The sequence below is a fragment of the Vicia villosa genome, linkage group LG1 (genome assembly GCF_029867415.1).
Source record: "Vicia villosa cultivar HV-30 ecotype Madison, WI linkage group LG1, Vvil1.0, whole genome shotgun sequence".
Taxonomy (NCBI): domain Eukaryota; kingdom Viridiplantae; phylum Streptophyta; class Magnoliopsida; order Fabales; family Fabaceae; genus Vicia; species Vicia villosa.
This window is the reverse complement of record NC_081180.1, coordinates 72218760-72238064: the sequence shown is the minus strand read 5'-3', so window position 1 is coordinate 72238064 and position 19305 is coordinate 72218760. Positions and strand designations below refer to the sequence as shown.

The following is a 19305-nucleotide window of genomic DNA, read 5'->3' as shown; positions in this document are numbered from 1 at the left end:
TATGCTTTGTAAGCAAAATGGGGATAATTCCTCAATGTATGTAGACCAAGAGACGTTGAACATCGCTTTTACATTCCCCTCTTAAGACGGTTTGGATTGAGCTTTCGCCGAGGTAGGGCATATGTCCAACTAAGGAATGCTTATTCTTGAGGAAGATAACAGGGTGTGTAGCAAGTATGACGGGTGTGTCATCCCTCTTGATGAGTGTTTGTTCTCCTTAATAGATTTCCATATTTCTTTTAATGATTTTGAGATCGGCGTTCTTAATCACCTGCTAATTGCACCTTTGTAACTGCACCCAGTGAGCAGGGACGTCTCAAATAATTGGGAGGCTCTATCTAATTTTATAAGTTGGCGTTTAATAAAAGCTTTGAAACACTTAAAAAATGTTTTTTTGTTCTTAATGTCATGTCAAACTTTATTTTTATGTCTTAAACACTTCTATTGAAAATAACACTTGATAAAACATGTTGGGATTTAGGTAAGTGATGTCCTTGCTAGTAAATATTTGGTTAATAAAGTTAAGAAAATAAAGTTAAGTTCAAATTGCCTACAATCAGAATCAAACTCGCAACATTTATTTGAACATCAACTGCTTGTATACTAGGTTGTAGCATTTGCTTTGTCAATCTTATCAACCGTTAATATACATAACTATTTAAAGTTTATAATTTATAATCCCTATAACTTAAAACTTGAAATCCTGGTTTTTTAGAGGCCCTATGCAACGGGCCAGGTTGTACGTACCCAAAACCGTCCCTGATAGTAAGATGGATTTACTTTAAAGTCTTTCAATACTAGTGTGAATACAAGGGAAGTGTGCCAACTCATACACTTTTCTCCACCTTTTCAAAGCTCAGTGTAGCTCAGTTGCTTCAACCAAGGACCAATGCTTAATATCTATATGGCAGTGTATCAAGATATTTGATGTTTAATCAGACGGTGTGAAGCATTTCAAGCATCGGTTTTTTCTGGTTACCCCTCTTAATGAGAAGTCACATTCCACCATATGCTCAAAAAATCCTGGGTTGCCTTACCAGTGCTCGAATATATTCTCTAAGTTTTGGCGGCAAAGCCACTTCTTGGCAAAATGAGGATCTTACAATTATAAGATGGATGATTTGACCCAAGAAGACATTTTCCTAAAAAGGAAGTTGGTGTTTTTCTACGAGGCTCTAGGTTATGTCGAGGGTGTAACTTCTCCTTACACAATATTGAAGAAATATATGATATGGCTTTTAGAGATATGTCTACTGGTGGAAGCATGTCCAAAAGAGGTCGGGAATGACATTTTTTGTGAGAAACTAGTAGGATCTTTCCTTTTCCACACACTCTTTGATGATTTTCTCTAAAACCTATATGTTTTCCCTGCAGATAAGATGCAACGTGAGAAAACAATGAAGAAAATGATGACGACTTCTCAGGCTACCCTTTCTTTGGCCAGAGTTACCAATATTCATACCACAAGAAGAGTTCCGACAATTGGGGACCTCTACTATTTTTCTTAGTCAGGGTACGCCTACACCGGGATAGCTGGAAGTCTGGGATTCATCTACCTGAGTCACAATAAAGGATTCCTCGAGCTCATCACGACGTGAGGAAAAATGAGACTTGGAACTTAATCTTTATATTGAAGAGCTTCGAGTGGAAAGGCCATTCATTAAGCGTCCCCGAGATCTGCCGAGAACTCTGAGTCGGTTCCTATAGGGTTCCCTCTTGCATAGTTGGTCCGCCTTCATCTAAAAACGGTTAGGGAATTTCATTCATCCGTCTCCGAAGAGGATTACTCTTATTTTTCAAACAGTTCTATCTTATCTTTTATCACGCGCACCAAACGGACCTAAAGAAAAAGTGACAATTTAAAATACCTTTAAGTAATAAAAGAGATGATTAGAAAACAAAATAGTCATGCACATGTTCAAATTTTCATATTTATTGCTTAATTGAAGTTCTAAAATCAGGCCCAATCAACATTAAGAATCGGATAAAATATTGTGGTAAACAGTAGTCTCCAACGAACAAAATCAAATTCATGATGTTTGATTGAATATTAAGGATTGAGTTTCTAGAAAATGGAGAACATGCTAGCATGCTACGAATATCTTACAAATAGATGCGTCACTTTTATATAAAAAGTGGAGCAATGGTGGACCAAATAGAAATATATTTCTTTGTGGAGTCCATATAATAGAGCTTCTCACGTTAAGGATATCGACATGACAAAACACGCGAGTTTATGCTTTTGAATCTTAAAAATTAACCAATTCACTTGTAAATTCGATTTATTTCTGATAAATTCATTTTCAATACCGTCTTAACGTGGAGGAATCCACACATTTAAGGTAAATTTAAGTGAGCTCGTACATTTCCATGTTTATTTTACGAGGTTTATTTCATCTTTTGAAAAACTAAATGCCAAAACACGTGCGTATTAAAAAATTGCCAAAATATATTTTTTCCTCTCAAGTTTACTTTGAGGTCTATTTTTCAAAAAAGTTTTAAATTAATCATTTAATTGTTTAAAAAGGTCACAATGATCATTTCCGTCGAATTTGAGTGAAACGGACATTAGTTTGGTCTATGTGGCAGGTGATGTGGATGACAATACCTTCTTCTTCGTTCTATTTTTCCCAAATTTTAAGGTTCTTAAATTTTAGAGCTTTCAAGTGTGAAATTGTTTATGAAAAATGAAGTCGTCATCATCAACGAACTTTAGACAATGTACATATGAATCCGATGTAAAGAAAGGTGGTCGTTTGGATGCCAATTTGCGATGAAAATTCATATGTGACAGTGGAGACATGGTTATTCTTCGAAGACCTTGAGCTGTCACGAACTTTGAGAAATAATTTTGAAATTGTCATTATTATAAGGTAAAAAAGAAATTAAATTGCTTCTTCGTTTTTGTTTGTTCTGATTGGGATGCAATGTGAATTACACAGGATGCCACACAAGCTGGACGTGGATATTTTCAATGGTTCTATGACGTGGTGGATGAGAAATACCGGTTTATGAGAAATTAAAAGAGTAGGTTGGAGACGCTTCAAAATAATCTTGATACAACAAAAATGGAGGTGGAGTCTTTAAAGTCAACAAATGATGGACTGAAGAAACAGATAAGGGACTTGCAAATTCAAATGAAGAAGATGATGAATTTGGAAAAATTTGGAAGAGAATGTTTTGTATTGTTTTAGTCGTGGTCTTATTTAAAATGTTGTAACAATTGTATCAGTTTGAGTCAGCTGTAACATTTTGTTTTAGAATGTGTTGGTATTTAGAATGTTGCAACAATTGTAACAATTGTATTAGTTTCAAATGTTTGTTATGAATTAATATGTTTCCATTTCATTATGTGTTTGCCTTAAAGTATTGTGTATGTTTGTTTTCAACTGAATATGTTTGCTTTAATTCACAGTAGGTTTACACTATTATTTATCAGTTGGTTTATACTCAAACATATAGACTCAAATAGAACAAAGCACTTAAGTTTGATCCATTAATAATGTGGTGTGAACCACCAATATTCAGACATTACATTATAGGTTCAAAAGATCTTACATTACAGCTTGGAACTTGCAACTTAATTAAACAAAACAAAACAAACTTACATTTTCGCCAATATTCAGACATTATATTATAGGTTCAATAGACCTTAAGAACTTGCAACTTAACATAACTAAACAACAGTTCTAACATAAAACTAAAATTTTCAATTTGGTGTGGATCTCTTAGTAGGTGTTGTCCTTATTGTTGTTGGACCAACATCAATTTTGGCTGCATTCAACCTAGTTGTTGGACCAGGTGGTATGAAATGTGTAGTTGCCTTTTTGACTGGTAACTTCTTAGATTTTTGAGTCACTTGCTTGGATTTTTGAGTTACTTGCTTGGATTTTTGAGTCACTTCCTTGGATGCTTGTTGTGATTGTTGTTGGGATGCTTGAGTAGGAACTTGTTGGGATGCTTGAGTAGGAACTTGTTTCATCAACCTTATGGTTCCTAGTCTTCATGGCTAAAAGTGAATGAACACAAGATAGGCCTGTCAGCTCTCATCTTCTGCATGAACAAATCTTTTCTTTCAAGTTGACTGTAAATTTTTCTAATGAGTTTTCTAGATGGCTCACTTCAAAGATATGCCCATCAGACATCTTAACACAGTCAAACAAGTCATAAAAAAAATACAAAGTCATCAAAAAATTCAAAGTCATCAAAGTAAAAACAGACAAACAAAGTATTGGGATTAAAGGTATTTAGCTAACAAGCCACAAGTTTGTGTATAAACTTGTTTTCTCAATTTTCCTTCTAATGTTTTGTAACACTTCAACATCTGCATATTTTTGAAACCTCAACCTATTTGTAGCCCATCTCTCCACCATGTATGTCCTTATTTCTTCCACCATGGTTATCAATGGCTTGGCCCTAGACTCATGGGTTTGATATTAATAACTCTAAGGCACCTTTGTCATAAACTAACACATTCATCCCAGTAATAGGATCTCTATAATATATCTTCTCTATGGCCTCGTAACCTAGTTCCTTTATAGCGCCTAACAACTCAAAATAGATTCACTTATCAACTTTTACTCTCAATTTGGAAACCTCACCCCTTTCGTACACACTAAGATCCTCATCAACAAATTCACCACTGTGGTGGATTGTAAGGTTAAAAAATTCATCCATTTCAGACTATACCCTAAATAGAAGCGAAGAATAAAGATGGATTTCAGAAAGATGGATTTCAAAGAACCCTAACTACCAAAATCAAATATTTTAAAAAACGTAGAGATATAACTTACCTCTACTAAGCAGTGTTGTCTTCGCTTTTACCTTGAATCTGCTTCGCTCGCAGCAAGTTCACCTGACAAAGGTTGCACTAGGGTTTGCTTGAATACACAACAATGACTTTTGCATTTCTATTTCCATCCCCTTTTCTTTTTTACGCTTCAAAGGTTATATTCCAGGTGGCAAATAAATAAAACACGTGTCTGCCACATGTTAGAATCCATTGATTTTGACTAATGCGGCGGACGAAAAGGATAAACGTGGACCTTTGTGAACAATTAAATGATCAATTTAAAACTTTTTAAACTTACGGGACCAAAATGGACCTCGAAGTAAACTTAAGGGACCAAAATTAATATTTTATTTTAAAAAATTAACCTTCATAATTTCATAAACTTATCCGCCTTTTATGTCGATAATTACCTTAATTATTGAGTTTAAAAATTCTCACATCCGTATTGCTTGAAGAAAAAAAATCGCATCTATTAACCTATTTTTAAACCAACTTTTAATTTTGACTAACATAATGTTAAAAGTTAACGGAGAGAAATTAAGCTTTAGTAAAACATTTACATCGAATAAACATTTTGTTTTCTTCTCCATAGAAATATTTAAACAGTTTATAAATGTTAAATGTAAATATTTAAACAGTTTATAAATGTTAAATGTTTAAAAAGTTAATGTTTTGAAACATTTAACATGATGTCAGGAATTTTATTTTTAATATATTTGATATATGAACAAAATATATTTGATAACATGAAAGTTAAATGTTATTATTAGTTATTTTATATTTTAATAGGAATGTAAGACTCACATCCTTCTAAGATGAAAATAAAAAAAAATTATAAACAAGTCAAATATTTTTTTTAATTAAATAGGGTCGAAGTTCTGGAAAGAAAATATTGTATAATAGTACTCCTCATAGAAGAAATCCCAGAGATATCAGCTATATAAATGTCATACAGGACACTCATTATAAAATTTAATATCATCCATAAGGTTAACTCCTATTGTAATTCAATCATCATCAGGAGGAGACCATTCTACAAGTCTCGTAATTCTTTGTTGAGTAGTGAAATTGTTTAGCAAAGTTGTGCTCATGCTATAGTGCACCTGCATTAAAATATAGCACCTGCATTAAAATCTCATCTCCAATACCATATCGTGTGATAGGATGTTACCCAAATTGCTTGCCAATCATCATGCTCCTCATTGATACTCAAGTTCTGCTTCATATTGTTTACTAATCATCATGCTCTTCATATTGTTTTCCAACCATTTCTGCAAGTTCAAGTTGAAGAAAGCCTCCCAATATGCGTATGTTAGTTTAAGATCTACGACTTAGCCTTTTTTACATGAATGTAAAATACGAGGTGGGTATAAATATTAAGTGTAGATAGTCAAGTGGAGTTTTCGACATATATGATTAGGTAATTTGAAGATGTTTTCGATAGCAGTAACGATTTATAGCGGTTCGAGAACCAAAAACACATGAAAACACATCAGAAGATAAAAGTCCGCATAAAAGTCCGCATATGAACTTGCGTCTCTTCTTTAATTTAAACATTTTTTATTGCTTTTTGTAATTTACTTTTTCTTGTTCTTTTGTTAATTTAAGAGCATTTGCTCATGTTCTTTAGTTATTTGCATTAGGAAATCTTACAGCACTATCGTATGCATTTTCTCAAAACGTTTACAATAAAATGTCCTTTAGAATTTTCGAATTTGATCCTACAAGTAAATAAAAAATTGTGAATGTTTGCTAAAAATATTAACAAACAGTGTCCTTCACTTGCTTCATCCAAACCTGTTTCACCATTGCATAATTTCTCAAGGAATCAAAAATAATTTCCTTCATTCCTGCAAAGTCTACACAAAAATGTTCACAAATCCTGAGCTGATTTAGAAAATGAAGTCATATATCTTTAGAATAAAAAGTACTCAAACATAATTTATGAAAATGTTAAACAAACATGGAAATTTCAATAATAAAATAAACACCTCATAAATAATACTTATTCTTATTGTCCCGTCCCGTCCTATTTTTTCCAAAATTTTAAAATTGACCCCTAAAATTTTGCAATAAATTGCAAATTAATCTCTATTTTTCAAATTTTAAATTTGGCCCAAAAATTTAAAATTTTATAAAAATGACTCCAAAATTTTAACAGATAATAATTCAAAATCCTAATCGTTTCCTTTATCATCAACTTCAAATAACTTTACTTCTCTAGTTTCAAAACAATTCTAAAACAACCCCAAATTTATCACCCAAGTAGAGAACATCTTTGTGTGGACACAGGTGAAGCATTTAGAAATAAGACAGCAGAGGTGCAAGTTATTAAGTATTAAGTATCAAATATAAAGCAAAATCTGAACATTCTAACCTTGACAGAAGTTTAACAGAGCTACATTCAAAACAATAAACTTATTATAAAAACTGGATTGTTATAGATGTATTTCAAAATGTAAGGACAAAAAGAAATGTGTAATAGTGACTAAACACATAGCTAAGTAATTGTTATCATCAAAAAAAGTTGTGCACTATCTGTATAACAAACTTGTATGGTATACATCACAAGTTCAACAAAATATTAATCGACGAGTTATAGAAGATATTAGTTGAGTTTCTTTCTTATACTGCAAGACGCTTGGAAATTAATCCCAGTAGTCAATTTTCTAATTCTATTACTTGCTTTATAAAAGGAGTAAAACACAAAAAAGAAAGACTTACAATGACAAGAGCATGCGTCCCTGTTTCCTATCAGAAAATAATAACTTCCGATTGGCCAAAGATTGCCACATGTAAAGTTTACAACTTGATGAATATGCTCTGAAAACTACTCATGGAATTTTAGTGTTGTCACTTGCCTAGACACACTCATCATAGCATTCTGAATAATGCCCGTATGAAGCCATGAGAATTTGCAATATGGAACTTCGGAACATAAGGGTGACACATTGACACCCATGTTTTGAACCATAAGGTGGTGGTAGCAGTCTGTGAAGCAGTTTAGCAAAGATTTTATCACTTCGCGATACTCACAATGAACCCAAGGTTTATCAACTTTGCTGTACAACTTAAACAGGCATTTCAGAATCTTCAAAATGAAATGAGGCATAAAATTTTCCACATTACCAACAATAGCCACGAGTAGCTTCAAGAGCCACAACCTGCTTTATACATTTGAATTGAGTCGAAAACACCGACTAAGGAGTGCTTGATCTCGTCATCCAACAGTGTGGAAATGATGATATCATAACATCTTTTTGGTAGATACTGTGAAGCAGACTTCCGAACTCATTTTTCAAAAAGCCATATCATCCACCTAGACAAACACAGTTTGTGAAGGTGCTCAGGTAAGTCCGCCTACAAAAAAAAACAGTTATAAAATCAGTAATAATAAAAGAGCTTCAGTACAGTTTATTCCACCTTCACCAAGAACTATAAATTTTCATATATTTATACAGCAAAGTTATGTAGCACCGACACCTCTGAAAAAAGGTGTGTCCGTGTCAGACACCAAACACCGACATTTGTGATTACGTTTATTTTATTTATTTTCTCAAGTTATTACCGATGTCGCCGTGTCTGTGTCGGTGCCGTGTTCGGGATGTTTGTGCTTCAAAGTTTACAAGGTGTGCGTGCCTCCAAATGGAAAAATTGAAATATTAAAAAACTAGAACACAAAATTATACTGAGGGCCACAAATTGACTGAAGTTCAAAATATAAATATTTGAGCATTGGTAACAAAAAGATTTAAATAATCATCGATTAAACAAACAGTTAAATAAAAATAATAATCAAACATCTATAACAAAATCTCTAACTAAATTCAAAGTTCATCTTATTAAAAATCCAAAGTATACTAAGAAAAAGCAATTGGTTGGTCTATACAAATTGTACGGAACCCAATTTAAGAGAAGAAAAAAGTATTATTATTATTAATGACTAAAGATAAACTATTACAGAGATTGAATTCCCTATAATCCCAGAGCAATGCTCCTCAAAGGAAGAAAGAATCACCCCTTGCCCAGTCCTAATGTTCTAACACACATGATACTGCATAACCCTCTCTTCTATCTCACACACCTCATATACTCATTGTGCTTATAAGTTATGTGAGCTTCTAATTGTGCTTATAAGTTATGTGAGCTTCTCATTATGCTTACATAAGCTATGTTTTGTAGAAAGTTGTGATTATGTGAGCTTCTCATTATGCTTATTATTAATTAATTTGCATTATGTCGCTTAATGGTTTTTAAGAATCTTGAAAAAATAGCTTTGATAAATTTGAACAAGCTGAGATCTGATGAATGTGTAAAAGGGCTTTTCAGCTCAATATCATTAATGAGATGAAAGATAGTTTCTTAAACTATGGACCAACCACGGAATAGCATGGATGGATGAAACTAGCAGTTGGCTTTTGGCTTATTGCTCTTTCAAATATCAACAGTCCTTTCATTCACTCTTATATGCATAATCCTAGGTTAAGATCTGATTACACGCTCTACAGGCTTTATTTTGGACTCATTGCGAACAGCCACATTTAATGATGTCTTATATGACTTTGTGTGGCAGGGTTAATATTAACATGTATTTCTATCACTCTCTAAATAACTTGCCAACACATCTCACCTCACTATTTGGGTCTTTCTCTCCATGGGTACTACCACAAATGACTAAAAGTCAACAAAGATATTCAACCAATTTAGCAATTAAAACACATTTCAGGCACAAACATTTTCAATTTCAAAGTAATCGTGTAGATCCGTGTCTATACTTAGTATACTATTGTTGGCAAATATTGGCCATGGAGAATTGCGGTGGCAGATTTTTTACAACCACAACGGCCAATTTGTGAAGGAGGGCGGCTTAAAATAGCTTGCTTTTGGCTTTCCTCCATCCACCGTCAAAAACATCAGTCCATACCTACGTTATCAACCCAGATTGCAGAGTAGAGCAGCCGATCCCAAAACTAGGATCATGGAATACACATGTCAATTGTGCCGCACTGCCGCTCAAGACTACTAACATAGGTCCACACACATTACAAGGTCAAGCAAGATGACAAAATAAAGAAACAGACAAATAAGGTGCATCCAATTGTTTTAATTTTCAGGTCAGTGGTAATGTAAATCTCATTTTGTGGGAACAGGCAAATCTAATTAAGTGCAGATTTTAATGTTCAAAGTTGAGGATTCCTAACTGCAAATGCTACAAATAACATACCATCCACTTGAGTTTTATTTGCTTAATAGTTTATTCCAAGATAAAGAACTTACATTATTCCATGCTGAAGAGTACTTATCAGTTGAAAGCAACCAACTTTTAGTATTTGAAAGATAATCCAAGTTCCGGGTGCCATAATCAAAATCTAGAAGTTCATCATCATTACCATCATCACAATCATATGTCCTTCTCCTCTTCTTTCTAGCTTTTTGTTTCTTCTTTTTCTTAACTTTACCAGAAGAAATGAGATCAAAGCTAGAACAATCTTCTTCTGTCAACAGTCCATCTTCATCTATCAGTACATGTTTATCGGAGTTGCGGAAACCAATTTGATTATACACAAAAACAGACTCCCAGGACTCAGGAGTCCGGCACTCTTGCGACAACCTATAGTAAAGAACCCAAGACTGAAGTCCAAGACACTTCACCACTTCCACAGTTGCCATCTTATACCTATTCTTAAAAATCAGGGTCAAACTATTACCATCACTGGGAATTGCAGATATCTTCGACACAATTTCATTGACTTTTGCCAGTGACTCATTGGCCTCTTCATCTCGCAAAAGTCTTAGAAGCTGCCTCCCCTGAGCAATGACAGCATTTAATAGCAGCATCAAGTCCATAGACCCAGAAACCCCACACTTCAAAAGAATAACCACAAATAACCGAGATACATCATCCAAACATCGAAATTCAACTCTCGGGTCAAGACACTTACAAAGCAACTCCACAAAGTAACACAAATCCTTCTCTTCAAAACTAATGAGAAGATGCTCACACAAACAAGAGAAAGACTGCTCTTCCAAGAAATCTTCTATAACTTCCCACACATCACATGAATCCTCTCTATACATTAAATCCTTAAAATAACTAACAAAAAAACCCCTATCAATAAGAAAAATATCACCATCTTTCACCGACTCGGAAAACTCAAAAGACGACCAAAATTCAGGCACATTGTCTAGAAAATTCTCGACCGTCCTCTGAACGTCCAAATCGAGAAAGTAATGAGGCTTTGTAGCAACCATTGCAGGTGACTGTCCATGCTTTCCCTTCCACTCCAACTCTTCCCAACAAATATCCCTATTTTTAAAAGCAAACTTCGACAAAGCCCTCAATCCTTTCCCTTGCTCCAATCCAGAGAACGAAAACCACTGCAAAACACGCTTAGGGTTACCTGCACAAAATTACCAATTTACCATAAACAATCAAAATTCACTAACAAAGCAATAGTGTACAGCATAGAATCAACGAAAAAACACTCACGGTTGAAGAAACTCTCGAGAAACCGAGAATTACGTGATAAAACAGAACCAAGCTTTTGCGGCGATAAATCGATCATCAAATTGAGAAGCTGAGACGCGAGATTGTGGTTCTTGTTTGGAACTTTTAGAAAATTGATGAAAAGTGCACGCTGTTCGCGAGGCGTGACGTAGTTGAATCCAGCTAGGGTTTTGCAGAGCCACATTCGAGCTTCTGCGCGACCTGCTGAGATTATCGCCGGCCAAATAACGGTTTCTAATTCGTTCAATAGTTTGATTCTCAGTTTCAGTGATTCGTCTTCTGCGTTGTCGTTTTGATTGGGCTCCGATATGAATAAATTTATCATTTTTTTTAAGCTTTAAGCGGGTTTCGATGAAGAAAGAGTTGATTATGAGTACGGGGAAGTTGAAATTTCAAGGAATTGACGGTCGGTGGTGAGAGGATTTCGTTGGAAATGAAGGGAAACTGCAACGCTCTGAAAACCCTAACGCGATGGAGAAGACGAGATGGACAGCTCGGCGTCGTAGTGTTTTTTTTTTTTTTTTAAATAATTGCTTGGACGAAGTTTTTTTTTTTTAACGCACATTTATTAACATGGAAAATATATTTATTTAAATAAAAAGTAAAAAAAAATATTTAAATTAATAATAAATTTTCTCATATATAAAAATATTTAAATTAAGAAAACTTCTCTCCCAACCCCATAGTCTTCTTACGCACCACCGAATTGTCCATTTTGTCCTTGTATTTTCGTAGATGCATCTCCGGAACTATTTTTTTTTTGTTTTAACGTTGTTCTGTTCCGTAGATCATCTACAGAAGTCTTTCGTGAGTGGATCTACGGAAAGGTTTGGTGTTATAATTCACGCCACACCTTTCCCCTCCCTCATTCTCTTCATTTCAAACTTAAACACAAACTCTCCTCATACTCTATAAACTTCAAATCTCTTTTAAGTTCAACTTCAAATCTCTTTCAAGTTCTACTTCAAATTTCTTGTCAACATCAACTTCAAACAAGGTTTAGTAACATCAACATCAACTTTAATCGGTAAGTTTTTCAAATTTTTAATTAATTTAGAGTAGTTTTGAAATTGAATTGGAATGTGATATTTAGGTGTAGAAATGAATTAATAGGTTTAGCAATAGTGTTTAGAGACAATGTAGGGTTTATTTGACGTTTTAAACGGATGATCAAGCCACCAAAAATAGGTTTTGTAGTGGATGGACTGACTCAGACGCCATTGTTGCGTTTCTAAGTTTCAGGTGCTTCTGTAGATCCATATATGGAAGAGATGAACGTTGGGGCTTTCCGTAGATGCATCTACGAAAGAGCAATTTTCTGTTTTTATTTTGATGTTTATTTATAAATACGCAGTATCTAAATCGAGCTTTTTTGTATCATAATGTAGACATCATGACCCACGGCCCGGATAGAGACATTCATGGGAGGACCGCACAACACACATCCGTCCGACGAGAACGATCGCGTGTAGTATCTCAGGTCACTGATGGAGCAGCTGTTCCACCAGAGGACATCGGGTACTGCTGCTATGATGAGCACCGGGTGGCGGTTCAGTTTGACGAGATATGTCTGTATTCTGGATGGTTGGCCACCAGCTCGACCATTGTTGAACGCTACCTTTCGGAGCGCGTCATGCGTCAGTTTTGATATGAGCAGACAATACCTCCCGATCCTCATGTTTTAGCTCTCATCGCCATGACCCGCATGCAGTTAGATGAGGTCTTTGCAGTCTGGGAGCATCACATGGTCCTGATGAGGCACGGGCGACGCTAGCAGAGCACGAATGGAGCTGTGTCGAGGGGTACATCACATGGTACTATAGAGTCTCACATCCATACATGCTTCCAGCTGCAGAGGGAGGTCCTTTCAGACCAGCCCACGAGGAGATTCTCCGTGCGCATTAGGCTCAGTTGGACCACATTAAGGATCTTCTTCCTCTGTGTCGCCAGATAGCTGACAGGGGCATCAGAGCCATTGCAAAGGATTTATTCCCTAAGGGTACTACTTCTAGGCGTGTTCTGGATGATATGATTAAGATGGCAGAGAGTGTATTTTTGTACCGTCGACATCGTGCCAGGACCTGTGGGACGCTTGATGCTAGGGGTAGAGCCAGCAGATCCCTTCGTGGATTCAGAGGGAATACGCATGATGGTACGCAGGAGGACGCCCTGCATACTCAGTAGTTATATTTGATGATGTATTTATATTTTATTTTTGTTTGTATTTGATGATGTACTTGACACTTTGACCGACATTATTTATATATTATATTTTTATTGGTCTACCTACTGTTGTCTTTAAATTGCATTACTGAATCTGAAAATGTATGTCTTTAAACATGGATTTTCGTCATGAAAATGACATGAATTCAAAAAAAAATAGACTGTTCCATAGATGCATCTACGGAACACTCTATTTCAACTCCTTCCGTAGATGCATCTACGGAAGTATTATTAAAATGAAAATAAGGTGGAGTTAACTGTGTTTTCTTTTATTTTATACGCTTCCGTATATGCATTTACGGAAGGAATTAATTTTTTTAAAAAAATGGGGTGCTTACGGATGTGCATCTACGGAAGCATGGAGCAAAAATGGAAAATAGCGTGGTGTGTAAGAGACCTATGAGGTGGGTTGAGAAATTTTCTAAATTAATATAAGATTTTTGCCCGATTTTTGAATTATAAATATTTAAATGAATATGAGTGAAGACCCATTTGGGTCCTCACAAAAATTACACAATTCAAATTAGTCTATCAAAAAAAAAACTAGATTTAACCCTTATAAAATTTAACCGGACAATATTAGTCCTTCAATTAGTATATTTTTTCAAATCGGTTTTTTTCCTACTTTTAAACTGTGACTGAACTGTCAGGTCGCATTTTATTTTTTATTTTTCATTTTTTAAATGCTAAATTAATTTTTAATTTAATTTTATTTTTAAACAATTTTAATTTAATAATATCAAAAAAGTCAAAATTATTTCTTATAAATAATCAAATCCAAGACTTTAAACAACATCTTAAGTCTTTACAACTAGGACAATATTCATTCAAGACAAATAATTTTCATAATTTATAGTAATATTAAATAATTTTTAATTTAAAATAAAAATTACAAAATTTGTACCAAATCACTATACAATTAGACAAATGATCTATTTCTATTGTTAATGTTTTAGCTTAATAATTTAGAAATTGACTTGTCTAATTGTATAGTGATTTTCATTTAACGGATTTAAGTTTGAGACCCCATTTGTACAAATTTTATAATTTTTGTTTTAAATTTAAAATTATTTAATATTACTATAAATTATGAAAATTATTTGTGATGCATGAATATTGGCCTAGTGGTAAAGTTGTTTAAAAGTCTTGAGTTCGATTCTTTATAAAAAACAATTTTGGTTTTTTTGATATTATTAAATTAGAATTGTTTAAAAATGAAATTAAAATTTAATTTAGTATTTAAAAAAATAAGAAATAAAATCCAACATGGCAGTACAGTCACGACTTAAAAATATAAAAAAAATTGGTTTGAAAAAATATTAATAGAAGGACTAAAAGGGTCCTGTTAAATTTTATAAGAGATTAAATCAGATCTTTTTTTGTGAGAGACTAATTTGAGTTGTCTAATTTTTATGAGAGATCAAAATGGGTCTTCAATTTAAAAATATTTAGATCAATAATAAAAACAATTTATTTTATACTAAAATTATTTATGTTTAGGTATCATTCACAAAAATATCTGAATTAATAGTAAATTTTCATATATAAAAATATTTATATCAATACTTTGAGGTTATTATGGGAGTGACCTGACAAAATGATGATGTATTTGAAGTGTTTTATCTTATTTTAAAAATGATTTAAACAAGATTTATGAATTATGAAGTTGACTATACATTTTAAATTGAAGTATTTTAATAAAGATGTTTTTTAATAAATTATTTCTCTGAGATGTTGAAATATGAACTTTGAGAACCCGTGTTACGGAGCAGGATGATTTTATTAAGAAGTTTTATGAAGAAATGTTGCACCCTTTTTATGAATTACTCTGATTTAAATTCTTAATATTACATGAATATTCGTGGGGGTTAGAAGGGTGTTACATTAGTGGTATCAGTGCAGGTCGGTCTGTCCGGCCAATGTTGTCTAATGTTGTTTATCTCTTAGTACTCGACATGTGTGTGAAACACTGTCGGTACTTGTTTGTTAATTCCTAGTCGTTGTCTGTAGGAGTTGGTTTGGAGAAAGAAGAGAGGTGAAGAAGAGAGCCATGGCGGAAGAGAAAAGCTAGAGGAAGTCCAATTTTTGCAGCAAATTTCTGCAGCGAGACACCTTAGTAAAACAGACGTTTCTCCCAATCCAACCGTTGGATCGTCGCGGTTCTTGGACACAATGTTCCTGACTCGTAGAGGTAACTTCTGACCGGAGAGATTTTTTTTCCGTATACCATTTTCGAATCAAAGTTTTGTGATCATAAATACCATTTTTTGTATATAAAATTTTTTAGATCAATAATAAATTTTTATCAGTTTACAAATATCAATAATTGGATCAATAGTAAAATTTTGTTTTCATATATAAAAATATATAGATCAATAATAGATTTTTTCCCGTATACCATTTTAGGATCATAAATATTTGGATTATAAATATCATCTTTCGTATATACAAATATTTAGATTAATAATAATTTTTTTCCTGTGTACAAATATTATTTATTTTAAGTATCATTTACAAAAATATTTGGATCAATAGTAAATTTCCGTATATAAAAATATTTAAATCAATAATAGATTTTTTCCTGTATATAAAAATAACACCGTTTATAAAAATACATGGATCAAATATACTTTACGCTGTACACAAATATTATTTTTTAAGAAATTATTTATAAAAATATTTAGATTAAAAAGAGAATTTGACTTTGATCCATAACAAACATTTGACACATAATTAGACTAATAACGTATATTTTAGAAACTAATTTACTTATGAATTAAAAAAAGAGAATAATAATCATGCACCGAAAGTGTATAATTATTTTGCACATGCAAAAAGTAAGTTTTGGACACAAAATACCCTGAAAATAGTACAATTTAGTTGCAAAAGTACAATTTAGAATCAAAAGTACAATTTAATTGCAAAAGTTTAATTTAGAACTAAAAGTATAATTTAGTTGCAAAAAGTAAATTTTGAACATAAAATATCCTCAAAATAATGAGGTGGCGGACAAAGACAAAAGGTTAAAATGATGTTTTTTCAGAACATATAATTTTCTTATATTATAGATACATTGTGGCACTTTGGGCCCACAAAATATGACACAAGCATTAAAAAATATTGCTTCCATTAGAGATTTTCTTAGGTGTGTTTGTTTAAATTATGGAATTACATTCATTAGAATCATATTTTCGAGACTACTATTCCTGGGAATAATATTTCTATGTATGTGTTTGGTGAAAAGTTAGATTTTCAAGGAATGTTTTCAAATTTAATTTAATTAAAAAATTATAAAAAAATAAAAATTAAATTAAATGTGAGTGCTAGTAAGAAGTTAAAGTTAGTTGGACTTTATTTCCATGGAAATGTTGGGTTCCCACCCTTTAACATGAGAATAAATAAGGAAGAAATCTTGTGTAAAATAAGTTCCTGTGAATAAAAAATACTTGGGAAAACTTTTCAAAAGGCTAATTAGTATGTTGGTCCCTGTAAGTTAGCGTGTTTTTGTTTTTAGTCCCTAATCGTGATTTTTTTGGGAACTTGAAGGTTTAAAAAAATTGGTTTTAGCCTTCAAGTTAAAATCCACAGGAAAAATCGCAGAAAACCAACATATTTTAAATCCGTAGAAAACCTGCAGATTTTAAATTTAAGGACTAAAACAAAACAAAAAATTAACATTCAAGGACTGTTATAAAATAAAATATTGATTAAAGACTAAAAACAAAAACACGCTAATTTACAGAGACCAACATATTATTTAAGTCTTTTCAAAAACTTGAAACAAACACGGGATTATTGCATTTCCAATATCATATACCCAGGAATCTTATTTTGTAGTTTGAAACAAACACACCCTTAGTGTTCTCTCAAATTTCTGGTGAAAAGTTATAAATATCTTTTAAATTCGGAGATGTATTTTCAGATACATCATTTTCATATAAAGTAGCCGCTAATTGTTGAGAACCCCTCAATTTGTCAAACTTTAATTCGAAGATGCATCTCCAAATGTGTTTTAGAGTGCGTTCGCATAAGAATCTCTGAATTAAACTTTGTTTTTAAAGTAAGACAAACTTTTACCGTATACACGGGTTTGATCGTGTGCTAGAGTACACTGAGGACTACCCGACGTGTTTTCCTGTATTGCCCGTGTAGAGGGAATGTTATTGTGTGGCCATTATGTATGTATGTATATTGATAGGACTCAGCATGATGACATCGATTGGACACCATAGGCCACTCACCGGGACACTGTTCTCTTTTATTCCAGATGGCTAGCATATGAGAGTAATATGATGTACAAGTATCTATTGGAGCGATGCATGCGTCAATTTATTTGTGTTGATAATTTCGAGATCCCCCTTCGTGGCTGCTCCTATCAGCATTGTCCGCTGAGAACTTGATGACATACTGATGGATTACGAGAGCCATCTAATATCGGAGGAGTATCGGAGTATGTCAGTCACAAGTCATTGGCATTATGCAGAGGGTTACATTACTTGGATTTATTTTGTGTCACACCATATTATGACACCAAACGCTCCCGGACGTCCACCTAGGTCTGCTTATAAGGAGATCATGGAGAATGAGCAGGCCAAGGATGACCATGTCGTGGATATGTTGTCGATCTGTCATAATATTATGCGGATTACGAGAGATTGACAAAGAGTCTGGGTTGTTTGAGAGAGGTGGCGATCATGCGGTTGCCCTAGAATGTTCTATTCTTACTGAGGCATTGAATGCCTTGAATTAACGCGCAGGTGATCCGCAATGAAGGTGAAGATATAAGTAGAAGAGAGTGCCCTTCTTTATTGCTTTTGTCGGTGTTGGTGTCTGCTCTAATATGTAACACTAGGGGGTCGAGCGCTTGAATTGTTATGCTTTGTTGTTAGAGATTTTGTGATATCTCTTAAGTTGCAATTTTATATTTATTTTATAACATGTACTATTTGAATAAGTATTACAATAATTATTGATATTTTCCACTGCAATAAAATGGAGGCAAAGTTGAGAAGTTTATTAATTGTTGTTACTACTCCCTCCGTCTCACAATAGGTGTCCTCTTTCCTATTTTTATTTGTCTCAAATTATTTGTCCATTTAAAATACCAGTGTGATATTTATTATTTCTTTCCACTAACTTACCCTTATTTATTGGATTTTAATTCATTTAAGTACTCCACTACCAATTATTAATAAGGTTATTTTAGTAAATGAGACTCATTTTATCATTGAAATCAACATAATTAATCATTTTCTTAAAAAGTGTGAAAATCTCAAAGAGGACACCTATTGTGAGACGGAGGGAGTATTAAATTAAATATTTGTATGTGTTACCTGTTATTATAAATGAGCATGTTTTGTATTGTTGTTAAATGTGACATCCTAATTAGGTGAAGTTTTTAATCTACTCTAATTTTTATTTAAAATTATTCGGGGAGAAATTAGGGTGTTACAGTTAAGACTTGCCCACAATGGCGAGAAGTCATATATGGTAATGTTATGGTGGTTGTAGAAGACGTGCTCATGTGAGGTGAGAAGCTTTGTGTATCAGTATTGTGTTGTGAGTATTATGTGTAAATTGTGATATGTCTTTTTCTCCCATCAGGAGAGAAATACTTATAGGAGCCTTTCAGACCTAAGGTTTAGAAAACCCTTAGAGGCAGTAATCGCTCCCTCATGATTAGGAGAGACGGCTGACTAGGGGTGACAATACGGGTCGTGGTCTGCCGGCCCGGCCCGCGCACCCGCCAAAAAATGGCGGGTTGGGTTGACATTTTAGGCCC

At 33.5% G+C, this 19305-nt stretch overlaps 1 protein-coding gene across 2 annotated transcripts; it reads right to left on the bottom strand.

Annotated features, from left to right (window-relative positions):
- Window positions 1-5668: 5668 nt before the first annotated feature.
- Window positions 5669-11825, bottom strand: LOC131641664 (uncharacterized). 2 transcript variants are annotated; one of them, XR_009295598.1, is made up of 4 exons: window positions 11283-11825; window positions 10070-11193; window positions 7517-8152; window positions 5673-6651 (listed from the first exon to the last, which is right to left on the bottom strand). XR_009295598.1 is itself a non-coding variant. In XM_058911964.1 (3 exons), exons 1-3 carry the CDS (start codon window positions 11623-11625, stop codon window positions 8084-8086), a joined length of 1536 nt encoding a protein of 511 aa, XP_058767947.1. In that variant the 5' UTR covers window positions 11626-11825; the 3' UTR covers window positions 5669-8083. The 2 variants fall into 2 exon arrangements, 1 of the variants encoding a protein (XP_058767947.1); XM_058911964.1 differs by having other exon boundaries at window positions 5669-8152.
- Window positions 11826-19305: the final 7480 nt, after the last annotated feature.